Source organism: Epinephelus moara, chromosome 22, assembly GCF_006386435.1.
Source record: "Epinephelus moara isolate mb chromosome 22, YSFRI_EMoa_1.0, whole genome shotgun sequence".
NCBI classification, from domain to species: domain Eukaryota; kingdom Metazoa; phylum Chordata; class Actinopteri; order Perciformes; family Serranidae; genus Epinephelus; species Epinephelus moara.
The window spans coordinates 32320271-32339245 of NC_065527.1; the positions used below are offsets into that span (position 1 = coordinate 32320271).

General features: G+C 41.3%; 1 protein-coding gene and 1 long non-coding RNA gene across 3 annotated transcripts; one reads left to right on the top strand and one right to left on the bottom strand.

The window, feature by feature from the left end:
* Nucleotides 1-346: 346 nt before the first annotated feature.
* On the top strand, nucleotides 347-17199 carry vps45 (vacuolar protein sorting 45 homolog). The gene is made up of 15 exons (XM_050035313.1): nucleotides 347-614; nucleotides 3113-3247; nucleotides 3328-3388; nucleotides 3855-3934; nucleotides 4202-4270; nucleotides 8973-9110; nucleotides 9199-9309; nucleotides 10467-10601; nucleotides 12103-12216; nucleotides 12387-12554; nucleotides 14373-14531; nucleotides 15418-15525; nucleotides 15687-15808; nucleotides 16012-16143; nucleotides 16948-17199. Exons 1-15 carry the CDS (start codon nucleotides 522-524, stop codon nucleotides 17027-17029), a joined length of 1707 nt encoding a protein of 568 aa, XP_049891270.1. The 5' UTR covers nucleotides 347-521; the 3' UTR covers nucleotides 17030-17199.
* On the bottom strand, nucleotides 4279-8962 carry LOC126384346 (uncharacterized). 2 transcript variants are annotated; one of them, XR_007569261.1, is made up of 4 exons: nucleotides 7018-8962; nucleotides 6870-6915; nucleotides 5417-5631; nucleotides 4279-5274 (listed from the first exon to the last, which is right to left on the bottom strand). It is a non-coding gene; the product is annotated as an uncharacterized LOC126384346 (long non-coding RNA). The 2 variants fall into 2 exon arrangements; XR_007569260.1 differs by having other exon boundaries at nucleotides 4279-5631.
* Nucleotides 17200-18975: the final 1776 nt, after the last annotated feature.

The window sequence follows — 18975 nt, forward strand, 5'->3', positions numbered from 1 at the left end:
GGTAGAGAGTGGAGTCTTGAGGGTATTTTGGGAACAACAGCTATAGTTGAATATCTGAAGGAGACAAGATTATATTATAGAATATAAGGTTAGTTGAGGTTTTTTTTTCGTTTTTTTTTAGTTATTATTATTATTTGTTCATTATTATTATTATTTGATTAAAAAAATAAGGATTATTAGTTAGGCCACCTAATGATGTACAGTAGTTCAGGATAGTAACCATAGATAGTAACTCATACTACATTCTCCGGTACAGTAGATGGCGGTATGCACCCTAATAAGCGATGGTTGCAAACCGCCATGAAACCAAAAGAAGAAGAAGTTCACCGTTATTGGTACGACGTAAGACGTCACCAACCCGGAAAGAAGCTCGCAGCAGAGTTGTTGTCGCAGCAGCTCTGCTGATTTTTCTCTGAAAATTTCCTAGCAGACTGAAACAGATCCTCCACCGCTGCTGCTGTTGTTTATTTGTCGTTGTCGTTGTCGTTGTTTTGTTGTTGTTTACACTCTGCGTCGCCATCATGAACGTGACGCTCGCGGTGAAGCAGTACATTTCGAAGATGATCGAAAACAGCGGGCCCGGGATGAAGGTGCTGCTGATGGACAGAGAGACGGTAAGAGACACACCGGGTGTGTTTACAATGTATATCAAGTGATAGTTATATAGTTATGCTGTGTATATATACTAGTTATAGACTTCTATATGTTAGTAACGTTACTGTCTGTCAGTCGGCTGTTTGTTTACATCCTGTAAACGGTGTTTAAATATCGGACTGATCAGTGAGAGACAGAGGTCTGTTCACTAATATGTTATCAGAGCAACTGATGATGAAGATGATGATAAAACTAATCACGAGCACTAACGTTTTTTAACATGTGAACACACACACACACACACACACACACACACACACACACACACACACATACACATACACTTCACTCCGTAAATGTCCAGTCTTTAAATTTAAAACAGGACGTTGACACAGACACTTTTTTTCCTTTAAACAGACATTTTACATTTTGCTTTCTTGCTATATTTAGCATTGGTAGTTACAAGTTAAAACTACAGTTGGAGACCTTTATGAGACTAACTCTTTACAAGAGACAGATAGTCTTAAGAAATCACGATCCTCCTTGTAGTGCTTCTAATGGCATTTGCTTGAAGCCACAATGCCTAAACAACAAGAACAACCAATCAGAGGCAAGGGGTCAAGGGATGCAGCTGTCAATCAAGCCTCGTGAACTGTGGTCAAACTGTAAAACTATGCAGTGCTGATCAAATATGAATCAAGATTCTGTTACTGCATTGCCGGTTTATCGCCTCGGATGTTCTCAGAAATACATATTTTTGTGTACTATTTAGGTGTAAAATGAGAGAGTTGGTCCGGCCAGTGGGCTCGACTGTTTCCAACATGGCTGCCTTGTTTAACATGACTGCAGTCCACGAGCAGTGATTGATATGATTGACAGCTGTGTCAGAGACTCCTCAGCTCTGATTGGTTGCTTTTGTTTATGTGCAGTAAGGCAGTACAAGGGCCTGTCCCAATACCCATACTTCCCCTAGAAATACTCACTTGCACTTGGTTGTGCGTGTTCATGTTTAGGCTAGTAGTGTCCCAAAACAGAACTGAGGTAGTGGAAGTGGTTTCCAACACTTAAAACCTGCCCTAGATTCCAAGGGAGCCCCGACCCACTCTTTCAACGAAGTGGAAGATGAAATTTCCCAGAACACTATGCAAAGTCAGCAAGTTTTGGAAAAAAAAAATTTACTGTATGATCGGAATGTAGGCTATACAAACAACAGATGGTTGGACTAGCGTAAACTCATCAGCAACTTGGTTGAACACAGTGTCAAAATATTTAAACAAATCGACTTACCCGAACAAAATCGATCAGAACTAGAAGACGTCATAGGCACCTCCTGTTTTCAGCATTTGTTCTCCGTTGATTCATCAGACGGAGAAGAATAAACATAGCACACACACGCCACAACACAAGTGCTGGTGCCGGGGTTCTGACAAATAGAGCTACCACTCAGAATGACCTACTAACACAAACTGCTCATTCATGGTGCGTTTAAGTGACGAAAAAAACCCCCACCAAAACCATACCAGGCGACACAACCATACGTTTAATCACATTTATAGAGGTAGTAGCATATTCTGATGGATAATTCCTACCCTATATAATGGCCTACTCTACTTTTAACCACATTGTGATAGATATTTCTACCTGACAGAATGAGCTGCTCTAGTTTTACCTACATTTATAGAACTAGTAGTCCATTCTGATAGATTCTTTCGCTACTGGTAGGTCATTCTGAGCGGCTAGCTCCATTTGTCAGAACACCAGCATTTTCATTGCGTCGCTACTACGCGTGACGTATGCTTGCACGTCGGCCACGCCGATTTGTATGAAGTGGTGTCTCATTTCTTAGGGAAAGATCTCTACCCTAATATTTCTCACTTCCCTCATCAAGGGTTATCTTGCAAACGAGTGCACTCAATATCAAGTGGAAGATTTAAGGGGTAGAAATGGGATTGGGCCTAAAGAGAAGAAATATGAGTCCTAATCACGTGGCACTGACAAAAGTCAAGGACTGAAACATTTGCTGCCGTTTTTAATCACTTCTTATTTTTTGCACGTTGAGCATCCTTCTTTTTGTGCATAGATGTTCTAGATAAATTGATTTTTTTTGCATTGATCTCAGCCTGTGAAACTTTTTTGTGGCTGTCCAGCCTTGTTGCACTGGTGTGCGGGTATCTCTTCTGCTGTCCTGTCTTCTTTGCCATACAGACACATTTTTGGCAGTTTTTTGATTTAAGGACAGAATCTATGCCATCATAACTCAGGATTCCTAACCTGGGAAATCCCTAAGTTAGGCTGGTTCGATAATAGCTAAATTCCTATCCCAAGGTAAGATAAGACTTTTTTGTAAATGCAGTAATGAAACATGTTTCTGAAAGAGTGAAAATCTTGAATGACATCCTAAACTGAAATGAGAGGATTTCACATTGTGGACATTTCTGTAATGAGGCCCCAGAGCCTGATGATGTATCTGTACACTATTATAGTGTGTGTGTGTGTGTGTGTGTGTGTGTGTGTTCAGACCAGTATAGTGAGCGTGGTCTACACTCAGTCAGAGATCCTGCAGAAGGAGGTTTACCTGTTTGAACGGATCGACTCTCAGAACAGAGACAGCATGAAACACCTGAAGGCCATCTGCTTCCTGAGACCCACAAAGGTACAGAACCGCCTGTGTGTGATAATAACATTTGTTTTAGTGATAATTATACTGAGTGTCTGTTTGTTTGTTTTCTGCAGGAGAATGTGGAACATCTGATCCAGGAGCTACGGAGACCAAAGTACAGCGTCTACTTCATCTGTAAGTTACTTTAACACTCGAAGTGTTAACACTGATGGAGGATCATCAAATTTCACTTTTTCTTCCCGGAGTCATAACTCAGTAATCACACTGACACACGTGATAGACACATCTTAAGATTCAGCATGACTAACACTCAATGAAGATACCTTTATCTGCGATGTCCATCCAGAATAAACGTCCATAAATCCACTTAGAAATCACAGAAAAAGGAAGCTGCAGAACTTGCCTGAGAATCATCATGTTTTTAAGTTATCTTCAGTGTCAGAGTTATCCAGTGATAGTTATCTGTACATTCATGGGTACACCGCAAACAGGAGCTTTGAATGGAGACAGTTTGACTAAATGTACCCCCCTCGAAGCTTTTAATTTTGTCTGAGCTTTTCAAATGTTATATTTAGTTTTAAATCTTCTGACTGCAGTGTGTGTGTGTGTGTGTTTGTGTGTGTTTGTGTGTGTGTTCCAGACTTCAGTAATGTCATCAGTAAGAGTGAGATCAAAGCTCTTGCTGAGGCTGATGAACAGGAAGTGGTGGCTGAAGTCCAGGTGAGTCCATCCAACATCCAGTATCTTCAGTGTTTACTGTTTTACAGCTTACTCTGGTTATTGAAGTAAGTTATTAGATCATTTCTGATGGACATTTTGTGTGCACGTGTTGTCTAAAGATCAAACAGTACAATTATTAATTAATAAAATTATTGGTGCATTAATTAATTGTTTAGACACAAAGCTGAGAAGTTTGACATATGACCTGTGTGTGTGTGTGTGTGTGTGTGTGTGTGTGTGTGTGCGCACGTGTGCGTGTGTGTGCAGGAGTTTTATGGAGACTTCATCGCAGTGAATCCTCACCTGTTCTCCCTCAACCTGCAGGGAGTCGCCAGGGTGAGAAACCAAAAACCTTTCTAACTCTTTAAAGCCTCTAACAGGAAGCTAAACATCAAGGCCCGGTTTCACAGACAAGGCTTAAGCCTAGTCCGAGACGAAAATGCTGTTTGAGCTGGCTTAACTCTAAGTCTCTTGCACAGACTTATCTTAAAATAGTCGTAGATTTAGTCTGTTCTGGATTAAACAAAGCCGATTGCGAGAGGGTGGATTAGAGCTAATCTAGGACTAAATTGAATCTTAAATTAATCCTTCAAAGAGGCGGGTTTAAAGGGAGCACAGACTGTTTTGGAGCATGGAGTATTTGGAATATCTAAATGAAGACCAATATGCACTACAGAGGCCAGCCAGACAAATACTTGTGGATAGGAGTAATCTGTTGAATCAGTTTGATGAAATAGCTTTCCGAAACCGCTTTCGTATGTACAAAGAAAGTGCGCTGGAGATAATCACTTTGCTTGAGCCTAGACTTTCCTCTGTGTCTCAAAGAGGAAGGCCTGTACCCAGTTTTCTCCCAGTTCTGATCACTTTGAGGTTCTTGGCATCTGCAACCTTTCATCTTGAAACTGGTGATTTGTGTGGTGTCAGTGAATCAACAGTGTGTAGAATAGTTCACAATGTCTGCAATGCCATTTGTGAACTGAGAAGTCTGTACATTAAATTCCCTTATGCTGCATTCACATTGTAGCACTTCAGTTAGACAAAAAGATGCATTTAATTAAATGAGAAACTCAACCAAGGCTGATCTAAAACGCAGTTTGTGGTTACTACAATACTCACACTCTTGCCAAGTGAGAAAACATTTATTTTCACAACTTACAGTATTTCATTACATTGTTCAGCATTGCTCATGCATCTTTCTTTGAGCAGCTCTCTTTTAATTTCATATCCAATTCAACCTGTAGAATTCTCATTTTCATGTCATTCCTCTGGGTTGCCATACCAGATGTGGAGGGTGCACAGTCACTGTGCACTGGCTCTTCCAACAGCGTTAGAATCATTTCCTCGGGGAAAAGAACACTGTTAGATTCACAAAGTCATGTGGTCCTTAGAATGAAATAAAAATACAGATAGACACGGACAGTGGAATATACTGTATGTACAGAATGATTGACAGAACTGATTTATTTTCTTTGGAACATTTACCATTTGTGCTCAGTTCTTCATGTCCACTGTCCAAATGGTCATCATCTGGTATACCATCCAGAGGTTGCTGGTCCTCTATTATTCCAGACAACAAGTCACCCAATTCATCTGTCTTGTCTTTACTTGGTGGTGGTCCACCAGCTGTAGTAAATCTCTCTCTTCTGGCCTCTGTATTCTTTTTTTTTCAAATCTAATTTGATGTTCTTCCACAGAGTCTGTGAAGGCAGATATCATTCAATATAAACAATGTCACAGAACTATATGACATCTGCGATATACGGATCATAATGGACATATCTCAGCTGCAGTTGCTGTACTGCTCTTGTGGTTACATTTTCGTTTGCATTGAATTCACTGCAAATGGCAGCCCAAGCACTCCTCTTCTTATGCTCAGTAGCAGCAGTATGGCTCTTACTTTCAATAACAGCATGATTTCCCACAATTTGTTTAAGTAGAGTTTTTTCATGCTCAGTATAGTTCTTTGAGCGTGTTCTTTTAGCTTCAGCCATTGTTTGGTGTCAAAATTCCCTCCAGCAATGCTGTCCTCAATTCCATTCCAGGTTTTTATTAGCACCATTAGGCTAACAGGCTGTGCTCCCACTTAATCTAACGAGGCTTGACCCAGGTGTTCTCATTTATGCTCACTCCAGGACTCCATAGTCTCAGACTAACTAAGACAAATTTAAGCCACGTTCATGCCAGCCACTTAAATGGCCTAGCTTAACTAGTCTGACTTAGGCCTACTCCTGGCTTGATATAAACCTTGTCTGTGAATCCGGGCCCAAGTGTACCAAGTACTACTTAAGTAAATAGTGAGTGTGTACCTAGTACCAAGTATTATATAAAGTAAGTGATGAATACAGTGTCAGCTTTATAACAACTATTAACAACTAAAGTTCTATATGTAACTTTAAGAAAATGCTTGTTATTAGTGACCCCTCTTTCCAAGGTTGTTAAATGAACTGCAGTCAGCATCCTGTTGCTCGTGCTCTGTAGCCTCAAACGAGCATCGCTCAAAACAACAACAAACATGAGACTGACCAGCACCATGCTGATAGAATGACATAATGTTACTATCTGCAGTGTTCCTATATTTCTTTTGGATCATTTGCTCCACGTTACTAAGTAGCTTAAGATTTGCAAATACCTTATCAGCTAACATAATGAAGCAATTAACTGTAGATCTATGTAGAGTAGTTCAAGCCTCGTTTCCACCAAACACTTGTGGTGACAGACAGACCAAACGTAACCCTTTAGACATGGTACCTAGACCAGGGCTGGCCCTGGACATCTGGGGGCCCTAAGCAGGATAAGCTCCAGGGGCCCTACTTTGCCATAAATAGACAATTAAGGATACAAAAAACCAGATACCGTATGCAATTATAAACCTTATGCATTACATTTTTACCTCTATCAACATGATGGGCCATAGTTTACTGCTACACTCACTTACTCAAGAACAGATGTTGGGTGGCTTTGATCAGCAGTTTCAACTGGATCTGAGGAGTAAGATCAGTTGGAAAAGCTTCAGTAACTTTTGTGTACAAAATTTAATTTTCCAAGAAAGACATCCACAATTTGGCAGCAAACATGAAACTTACCAAATGTATCACTGGAACCAACCCCAGGGGCTGATGATGAGTCAGCTTCGGTGTGGGATGATGATGGGCCTGGTAGGAAAAAACATTAACATTTATCATTAGCATTTTTTTTTTTTAAATTTGGAGTCCATTACTTTATATCAGTATCTTAATCATTATATCTAAAAATCATAAATAAGTTCAAATTGTTGTAAACAATTCAGTTTACTGTGCATCCATCTGGGTTCCCCCTAGTGGCCACAGGGCCCTAAGCAGCCAATTAATTTACTTAGAGGGAGGACGGCTCTGACCTAGACCTTAGTGTTTCCACTGCAAGCAGTACCCTAAATGTGGGCGAGGTTGTTGTCACTCACTAATCCGTCCAGCACTCACTGTATTTCCTCATTACTGGTGACACAGATGGAAGTCTACACCTTAGCACCGTTTATCGTCCACAGAACGAGGCTGCACGCCGACATTTTCAGAACAAAATAGAACATGCTGCAGTGAGAGTCTCTCTCCATGGGATATTTAAAAATAGCAGCTTTGTGCATTTAGTCCTTCTCAGGCAAGCGCAGGGGTTTAGTGTTGCCGGAGCCCACAGGAGCGATGCTCTGCAATGCGTTTTTTTTCTCCAAGTGAGGATTAGCATATATGCAGGTCACATAATTAAGATATATATATATGAACGTTTCAAGAAAGTGTATGTCATCCAAGACAGACAATAAAACCTGAAGTAATGGTCGAAGAAATTTAAAGTGTGCTGATGGATCCACGTTGTCACCTCATGCATTGAGTAACATTACAAGTAAACATTCCACCCTAAAAGTGGCTGTCAGTCAGCCCACTTAATTAAGTTATTTTTTCTCAATCTACATCTGCTGTGAGAGGCAGCAAAACATCCTTTCATTTTATAGTTACAGTTTACTAATAAAACTCTCCACAGTATGAACAGTAGTTACATGAGCCTCAAAACCAGCCACAACTCAGCCCTTAGCAGAGTGACCAATCAATGGACTGCAGTGTTCACAGCTTGACCTTTTAGTACCAGATCTGTGTGCTAGGTACCCCAACAAAGGGGGGACCAAAAATGGGGATGGTAAGGAACAGTTCTATTGGTACCATCCACAACTTTTCACAGTGGAAACAGAAAAAATGCGCACTGAACTGAACTGAACCGTACGGTACTGCTCGGTGGAAACGGGGCTTTAGCTACAGCCAGCTGGCTAACGTTCGCTCAGGTTATGGTTAGCTCGTTGACCGCCCCTGCATCGCTCCTGGCTAGTAAAAAGTTCTTTGAACGTCATTTACTGTTAGCTAAATCAACAACGATTGTTGTGATACATAAGTTAGTGCCATGGATAGGTTTGCCACACATTCTGATTTTCCCTGGATTGTTCTATGTTTTTTGAGTGACTGCCCCCAGACAATGACTCTTCTTTCCCGGACCACATATTGTCCTGTCTTTCTGAAAACATACTTCTAATTTAGAATGTCAGAGTTCCAAATAAAACCAGATTCCTCTACTGGTACTCTGTTTTTCCCTCTTTAGGTTTATTTATATCACTCTTAATCACATCCTTTATTTTTTGCATCCAATTCTGTGTCTGTAAACAGGTAAAAATAGGTAGAACACAGGGACGATTGGCCATATGCCTATACTTCTTTTTAATTGGTAGCAGAAATTCGAAAAGTGTACCCTATCACTTAGCAACTGCTGCACGGGCTGTCCCTTAGGTTGGCAGTCCATTCATTTCCCATTATTTTGTGCGTTTAGTAGGCTTTTGTGTCATCCTGGTACCTAACAGCAGCCAGGGTACCGTTGGCTATGACGTTGAGGTCTGTGTGACCCTCCAAGGATATGCCTCCCCAGACCATCACTGACCGACCGCCAAACCAGTCATGCTGGATGATGTCACAGGCAGCATAACGTTCACCACGGCCTCTCTATATGCATATTTGTGTGTACTCGTCAGGGTCGGAGCTGGGAGCCCTCCATGTTGTCTCGGTGTACTCAGGGTCTGACCTCCGTCCTTCTTTCCCTGAAGAAATGTCCAATGATCCGCTACCAGCTGTCCTCCGACATGTCCAAACGCCTCGCAGAGAGTGTCAAGGTTTCCACAGCAACACACGCTCATCACACTTATCACAAATCTCTCAGGTAAATGTTAACATTAACCTCCTTTACGTTCCACCCGTCAGCAAATCATCACGAAGGAGTACGAGCTGTTTGACTTCAGGAAAACTGAAGTTCCTCCTCTGCTGCTGATCCTCGACCGCAGCGATGACGCCATAACGCCGCTGCTCAACCAGGTGACCTATCACAGCGCACCACACCATGACATCAGCTTTAAACCACAAACAGCACTGACACAGTCACAAGTTTACTTAGAGGAAACAATGATCTCTTCTTGCTGTTAATTCAACGTCTTACTCAAATAATGATGCATTCATGATTTTATGTAGTTCCCTACGGTGGCCCTGAAACTGAACGTGCTGCACATAGCTCACACAGAAACACTGTTGCTGTTGTCATGGTTTCTGTCCTGTGAAGCTGTTCAAGTCTACTCTTTTTTTTGCTTAACATTAACATTGTGATCACATGATTCAGATATTATTGCAGGTATCCTCTGCTAGCCTAGTGTTAAGCTTTAGCGTAGTATTAGCCAGTGCCAAAAATAAGCTATTATGTTCACTTGCTGTAGTTACTTTAAAAACTGTCACCAAGTAACATTCAAAGGCCAAAACAAATCACAAACTATTAACAATTCCAGACAAAATACATTGCAGTTTGACGGCATGAATAATATATTAAACTTCATATGGACACTTTCTGTGATGAAACAATGAGCATTATTTTCCCAATTTGTGGACATTTTCGGCTGCTGCTTTTTTTTGGCGTATGCACCAGGTGAGCAACTCCATCTTGGCATACAGTATCTAGATATTATTGCAAACCTGTGGTTCATACAGACATCGTCTCGGTGCTGTTACCTCCAGTGCTGGCTTAAAGGTGAGACAACTCTGTCCCCTCATTTCATGATGGTACCTTTAACACAGCACAGCAAGGCGGTATAACGGTGTGAAATTTCTGCCTTGAAGAGGCATGTAAAAGGAGCAAACACAAGCCTGATTCACAATTAACTGTGTGTATTTTGTCAGATTATTTCTACTGGCAGGTGAATTATAAGCTGAAGGCTAAATTCAGCTATGTGCATCACTTTGTGTTGTGTGGTTCTTGCAGAGAATTAAGCTCTCAGGGCCACCATAGTTTCCTGTGTTATCATAAAATCAACTTAAATGTGCACGTTTAATGAGCTATTCCTAAAAAACATGTTCATATTTATATTTAATTGACATGCACCTTGGCACTTAATGAGTTATACAGTGATAACTTTATTCACTCACATTCTCTATAAATGAAGTGTCTGTGTTTACTGTATGTGTTAATGTGTTGATGTGTTGCTCAGTGGACGTACCAGGCAATGGTCCACGAGCTGCTGGGTCTGAACAACAACAGGATCGACCTCTCCAGAGTGCCAGGGATCAGCAAAGACCTGAAGGAGGTGGTTCTGTCTGCAGAAAACGACGAGTTCTACGCCAACGTGAGTCTGCTCAAAGAACACGGAGAAGATTGAATGAAGCACTTTTACCTTCAGATTAATACAGAATATAATCGATAGTAAATTATGGTGTATTTTCATAGATTGATCTACCCAGCAGTATACATTGATTAAAATGAGCTCTACATTTCAAGTGATAAAAACATTAATGCATCAATAATGATAATACAATATATATGTTATTCAGCATAATGAGTACTTTTACTTTGGGTACTTTAAATATATGTTGATGCTAATACTTTTGTACATAAACTTGAGTAAAATTTTAAATGCAGGACATTTACATGTAAAGGTGGATTCATACTTGTGTGTCAGCTCTATGCAGAGCCTACGCTGAAGTCTATGCATGTGGCCTACGCCGTTGTGAGCACTTATACTTGTTTGGTCGTGTGTCAGTGTCACTTTGCTGTTACACCTCCAAAACACTAGTTGACGGTGGGGTTTCTGTGAAGTGCTGTAAAGTTTAGTTGATTCAAAAAACACATTAAACACACTATAAACATGGCTTAATAGAGACAGTTTCAAACACAACTTCACAAACCAGCTTCATTATGACTCACAGGATTCACAGACAAAGCACTTGTCTTTTGCTGGACACATTTTCCCCACAAATACAACATGCTAATGTTTTTAGCACAACCCTATGGCATTTTACATAGGATAAATTAGCCCAGTGGCTAGCAGACATTTCCTGTACTCACATAAAACCAGGGACAACAGCAACATTTAACAAAGGTAACATTACAAAATTCGGCTCCATTACAACTCACAGGGTTTACCGACAAAACAACTGTCTTGTGCTAAACATGTTTTCCAAACAAATGTAACATGCTAATGTTATTAGCACAGGCCTATGGCAGCCTCTACTCATTTGAAGCCAGGATAAATCAGACACAAGACTTAAAATGCTATTTTGTGGAGGCTTTATTGTCTTCACAATTTGTTGTTTCTTGTCTGTGAAATTAAAGTAAATAAAGGCTTTCCACTGAGGGAAAATGGTTTGAGCTTACAAAAATAGACAGGTCTGCGTCACCACAACGTGTAGTTATATTTCTGGGGAGGTCAAGCCAGGCTACGGCGTAGGCTTTACATCAACACAGAGCCTACGCAGTAGGTACACCATCAATTTGACACCGGAGTGTAAATCTTGCGTAACAGATTATTTCTACAGTGTAGCATTAGTACTTTTACTGAGGTAATAGATCTGAGTACTTCTCCTGGCACTGGGTATGATGACATGTTGTAGTTTTCTGACGGACTCTATTTAAAATGTCATACAAGGAAAAAAAAATCAATTTTTTAATGTGTAAAGGCAAATACTTAAGAAACGTCTTATATTATTATAACACATTTCTTAAGTTATATTATTTATTATAATAATAATAACAAGATTAGTAATAATAAAATGATTTATTGACTAATAAAATGGTGTGTGTGTGTGTGTGTGTGTGTGTGTGTGTGTGTGTGCGCGCGCGCACATCAGAACTTGTACCTGAACTTTGCAGAAATCGGCACCAACATTAAAAACCTGATGGAAGATTTCCAGAAGAAAAAACCGAAAGAACAACAGAAGCTGGAGTCCATCAGTGACATGAAGGTCAGAAAGACAGACAGACAGGCAGACAGTGGAATGGACAGATGGACAGACAGCTGTTCTGAGAGGTTGCTGGTTGAAATCTCCAAACTTTTTTTCCTGGTGTTTGTGTCCTCAGAGTGCATCACCTGTCTCTCTGTCTGTCTGTCTTTCTCTTGTCTGTCTATCTGCAGGCTTTTGTTGATAACTACCCTCAGTTTAAGAAGATGTCAGGCACTGTGTCCAAACATGTGACAGTGGTGGGTGAGCTGTCTCGGCTGGTGTCTGAGCGTCAGCTGATGGAGGTGTCAGAGGTGGAGCAGGAGCTGTCCTGTCAGAACGACCACTCCAGCGCTCAGCAGGTAACTACAACACTAACAACCACCATCAACTAACAACCATTCCACCACAAACCACGTGGGGTGGGAAACACCAGAGGGCCCTCAATACGATATTATCATGATACTTAGGTCATGCTACAATACTATTGTGATATTAAATGTATTGCAATATGCTGAGTATTGCTGATTATTTTCCAACTGCATATTACTTCCCCAAAGGAAAACTTTGTCACCATCACTTTAATCATTTTTATTGCAGCAAAATGTGATGTAAAGCAGACATAAAACCTGTTAGAAATGCTGCATACACCTGACAGACTAAACTGTGGGCAGATTTAATGCCCTTAGAGAGGCCAGGTTAAAAGCCTGGGCGAGACACTTCACATGCAGGTATCCTGCTAACTGAATGGCAACACCCATGTTAGACACATTGTCTGTTCCATTCTTGTGCTGCATTTTGAGGCAGCAGTCTCCAGTCCTCCGTGAGATAATGTGCCGTTACAGTCACATATGAATCCACTGACCTTGAAGGTGTCACAAGTTAACGCCACCCTTCCTGCTGTACTCAAAGATTCCTCAGCTTTATGCTTCACTTCTCCATAGAGCTTGGGTACGGCTGTGTTGGTGAAAAAACATGGGGGTGGAGTCACATACCTGGGTTCATGTGTTTTTAAAGGGATAGTGCACCCAAAAATGAAAATTCAGCCATTATCTACTCACCCATATGCCGAGGGAGGCTCAGGTGAAGTTTTAGAGTCCTCACAACACTTGTGGAGATCCAAGGGGAGAGGAGGTAGCAACACAACTCCACCTAATGGAGGCTGACGGCGCCCCAGATTCAAACGTCCAAAAACACATAATTGAAACCACAAAATATCTCCATACTGCTCGTCCGTAGTGATCCAAGTGTCCTGAAGCCCCGACATAAAAAGTTGTTTGGAATAACGTCATCTGAACTCTGTTTTTAGCCTCATTGTAGCCTGTAGCTCTAACTGCCTCTCTGTGCACCGCGCTCACGTGTGCGCGCAAGACCAGCGAAAGCATGTGAACACACATGAACAGGGTGCCCATGTCTCACGGTCTCGCGCAAGCGCCCACACGTGAGCACAGTGCCCAGAGAGGCAGTTAGAGCTGCAGGCTACAATGTGGCTAAAAACAGAGTTCAAATGACGTTTTTGATGAACTACCTGCCAAATGCTGCTGACTGAGACCTCTACAGGCATCACCAGGCAAAAAAACCCTAGAAATTAGCATCATCTAGTGGACCGAAAAAGCAAGTGATTTTGTTAGACTAGTACCAAAAGTTGTATTGAAATGTGTATTTGCAGAAATTAATTATGTATACAATAAAAGATGGATACCTGGTGCCTATGTATGGATACAATCGCCATGCAACATATCGCGATACTATGCTGTATCGATTTTTTCCCCCACCCCTACAAACCACATGACCAACCACCACCATCAACCACACCTCTCTGCCTGACTTTAAAGCTCTAAGTACAAGGATGAATGAGTCCATTGAGTCTTGTCATTGTGTGTAGGTGCTCTTTTACTGTGTGGTTGTTTGACTGTATCTTTTTGTGTGCTGCTGTTTTGGCCAGGTCTCCCTTGTAAAAAAGATCATTGATCTCAACAGGACTTAACTGGTTAAATATGGGTTAAATAAATAAAAATGAAATAAAACAAACATCTTATTTCTTTAACATTGAGCTGCTGGATCAGACTGTAAACATCAGTGAAAATATAAAGCTGTTGTATTAAAGAATCTAAGAACCAGTTCCTGAGTTTGTGTCTGCAGCTTGTCTCTTCTTCTCTTGTGCTCCCTGTTTGTTTCAGAACGTCCGCCGGCTGCTGCAGAATCCTCGTCTCTCTGAGCTGGATGCTGTCCGTCTTGTCATGCTCTATGCTCTGAGATATGAACGCCACAGCAGCAGCATCCTGCCGGCTTTGATGGATGAGCTGAACAGGAGGGGAGTGTCCGAGCGGCATCGCAGGGTAATGATGTCATCGCAAACACTTGGCTTAGATTGGACACCGAAATCAACACAAATCATAAGGACAAAACAAAGCGTGGCTTCTTTTTCAGTCTACTGACTAACAATTGGAACAATACAACAGAACAAGTTTGAAAAATCAGTAAACCACAACAGGTCAGGTGGCACTAACATCTCTTTGCCAGCAGGTGGAGCTGCTTAACAGACACCTTCACAAACTGATGAGAGACAAATGACTGTAGATTGGTTTGAAGAACATAATCTACATCCATCCATCCATTTTCGTTACAGCTGCTCCTCTTGAGGGTCGCGGAAGGGCTGGAGCCTATCCCAGCTGACATTGGGCGAGAGGCAGGGTACACCCTGGACAGGTCGCCAGACTATCTCAGGGCTGACACATAGAGACAGACAACCATTCGCACTCACATTCACACCTACGGACAATTTAGAGTCACCAGTTAACCTATCTCCAACCTGCATGTCTTTGGACTGTGGGAGGAAGCTGGAGTGCCCAGAGAAAACCCACGCTGACATGGGGAGAACATGCAAACTCCTGGGATTGATCCAGGAACCCTCTTGCTGTGAGGTGACAGTGCTAACCATTACTCCACCATGCCGCCCTGTCTTAACATCACTATTAAAAATTAAATCTCTATGTGGTGAAATAAAAAGAAATTAGGCAGTAGTGTTTCAGGCAGAACAGCAGGAACCACCGAAAAAAATATAAAATTCTGCGAGCACACACCCTCGCCTCAGCCCTAGAGCGTCTGAGTTTATACCCAGACCTCCCTAGAAACGCCCCAGATTTACAGTAATTCAATTTAAAGTTGGTTATCATGACTGTTACTTCCTGACTAATAAAGATTTGTGTGTGTGTCTTTTTTTAGATGGTGAAGTCGGTGGTGGAGTACGGAGGAAAAAGAGTCAGAGGGAGTGACCTCATCACACCGACAGACGCTGTTGCCATCACCAAACAGTTTTTCAAAGGCCTCAAGGTACGTACACACAAACACATCTGTACACCATACACCTCACCTACACTCCACCTTTTATATATTTAATGTTTATATTTTAATGTTTGTTTATATTGTACAAGATAATTACAATACTTCCTGTGTGTGTGTGTGTGTGTGTGTGTGTGTGTGTGTGTGTTTAGGGTGTAGAGAATGTGTACACTCAGCATCAGCCTCTGCTTCATGACACTCTGGATCAGCTGATCAAAGGTCGACTAAAGGACAGTCAGTTCCCATACCTGGGGCCCAGCAGTCTCAGAGACAGGTAACATACACACGCACACACACACACACACACACACACACACACACACACACACACACACACACACACACACAAAAACAGAGAGACACAACATGATTAAAAGTCACTTCCTGTTTAATCCAAATGTCTTTAGCTTCATTGTCATACTAGTTCAGAGTTTGTGTGTGTGTGTGTGTGTGTGTGTGTGTGTGTGTGTGTTACAGGCCTCAAGACATTGTGGTGTTTCTTATTGGTGGAGCCACATATGAAGAAGCTCTAACTGTTTACAACCTGAACCGCAGCACACCTGGAGTCCGCATCGTCCTGGGAGGAAGCACCATACACAACACCAAAAGGTAACACACACACACACACACACATTGTGTCAGCATGACAGATAAAACGATTATTATAAATATAGTGGAGTAAAAAGTACATTATACAACAGTTAGTTCCGACCGAGTAATTTGATTGGACGAGAGGCATTCCGTGAGTGCTGATATAGAGTACAACATCACTAGGACATGTAACAGTAAAATCACTCCGCTCACAGGTGTTATAAATATAAATACAACCGTTAATTAACCAACTGTCACACTCGCTACATTGACGCAAACTGACACTATAGCGTTACACCAAGAAGATGGATATTTTCCCCAAAATTACATTTGAATTAAATTATCAGTGGTCGTCAGGCGAGGACGAGGAAGCTGAATCCGGCCGTGCCAGCATCCAGGTTTGCCAACGTTTCATCAGCCAAACTGGACAAAGTTACACAGTTGCAGATCAATGTAAATACAAAGTAGTTTGTGAGTTCCTGGCGTGTGTGCTGCGTTGCCTGGCAACAGACTGGGGGAACTGTTTTTTTTTTTTCTTAAATAATTTATTTCATCACCTTCTGTTAACATTTCCTTACTCAGCATCGGTGTTTAAGCTGTTGTTGAACTGTTGTATAAAAGCAATATCACACTCGAGGTCGTGATGTTGGAGCTCACTGTATATCGTCACGGCTGTAATTGTCTTTGGCACTCGGCCTGCGGCCTTGTCTGTGACCGAATCACAACCGTGACGATATACAGTGCAACATCACTCCCTCTCGTGTGATATTGCTTAAGTATTTGTACCTGAGTGACATCAGGGTTTGTTTGTTTCTCTCTCAGTTTCCTGGAGGAAGTGATGATGGCGACAGGTCACAGTGGTGACAGAGCACAGGGAAGTGGTCGCCATGGCAGCAGACGCTAAAAACAACAACATTCCCTCCTCTCAGTCTGCAGTCATTTTGTGTTCATGTGTGTTTAAAGGAACAGTTCAACATTATATTCTGTGTCCATGTCCCCCTCTGAAGTGTCTGTGTGGTTTCATGTCAAACCAACTGAATGTTTTAAGTTAAAATAAAACATCAAGAAATATGACGGACTGTCTTATTCATTACATTACTGTCAGTTTGATTCTGGTTTCATTTGAAATATTTTAACAGTTATAGTTAAAGCTGGGATAGGTGGTTTTATTCATTTAGCAAAAATCCTACAATAAACTTAGAGCATATTCAAGTGGTCTGAGAGAAAACTAGACTTCAGCACTTCCTCTTGGCTCTGTTTTCAGGTTTTAGAAAATCTAGTCCTGATGGGAGACTTTGGCCAATCACAGGTCATTTCAGAGATGGCGTTCTTATTGGCTGTTCTACAGATACAGACGTGTGTGCACGTCACTTAAGATGGTGGAAGCCTGATTCAATGGAGGAGAATCCTGCAGATAAAGTTGCTATTCCAGCATTGGCAACAACTGTCTACACTGCAAAGCAACCCAAACCAGGAAGACAGACTGATCTAAAAGAGAGTCTGAAAATAAATGAAAAAAAAAAACACTTGACAAAATCGATGAAGTGTTTCAGAGTTGGAGAGAAAATGTTGCTAATCGTTTAGCTTTCTGCCATTCTCGGAACCCATCGGCTGTATTCGGCGTCTGACTTCCGGCAGACGGCGATACAGCCTCTGGGGGCAGACCCCCGTTTTTTTGGCATTCCGGTTTGATTTCTTCCAGAGGCAAGATCTCCGGGGTTTGCCTACAGACTCTACATTCACTGAATGTAGAGTCTGTATATAGAGACTAGCTTTCTGCTAACAATAGCCAAAGGCTCAAGTCTGCAGCTTCATATCCACGTTTATGTGGTGATGATAATAATGATAATAATAATAATGAACTTTATTTCTATAGGACCTTTCATACAAGAAATGCAGCTCAAAGTGCTTTACAATAATGCAGTATAAGTGCTTCATATTAGAATAGACATAATGGACATAAAACAGACAAGGCAGTTCAACACAAAAGGACACTTAAAACAGTTTAAAACATGGATGAACTGATGCATAAAATCAAGTACTAGCGTAATTTTTAGTGGGGATGGTGGGGTCGTGTCCACACCAATACCCAGCGAGTGCTGAAATGTCCCCACCAATAATTTGGTACACAAACGGTTAACCACTCGTCGCGCCTCATATACCACTAAAAAGCTTGAGACAGGATTCCCCATCCAATCCAAGCAAGTTTAGCTCAAAGCCCCGCCCTTGAATGAAAAACTACGTTTTCATTGGCTGAGATGTCCACTTTCCTGGGAGCTCACGCTCTGTGAAGCAAGGCCTCAGGCATGTTACTGTCTCAGCCTTACCCTTTTACATAATCAAACTGTAATTTGTAATTGTGTAATTTATGTGTAACTATGACGTATGGTTTTATAGTATAACCAGATCAAGTGCCAAATGTATTTTTAATTTTTTCACTTTGACAGGGATAATAAAAATAGACATTGTTACATTTAACAACACTTTTATACTATGAAGTAGTTACATTTTTTTCTCTTTAAGGGTGCCTGCAATCTCAACCCTGTACCATATCACGCTGAATACATGGGACACAAGATTCTTATGGACCAAAATGAAAAACTGGTTATGTTTGGAGTCACCCATGTTTTAGCTGTTGATGGCTTCAGCAAAAAGGTTGTTGCTCATTCTACTATGCCAATAAAAAACAACCTTACCATCTATGAAGATGTTTTCAGGTAATAGTCTGTGTATTGCTATGGACAGTAAAGGGATATTTTCAAGACAGTATAGAAATGAGTGTAGTCTCTCTGGTTTTAAAGGCTGCTTTAAACTTTTAAAGTAAAAAGATGCGTCTTTAGGTATTTATTA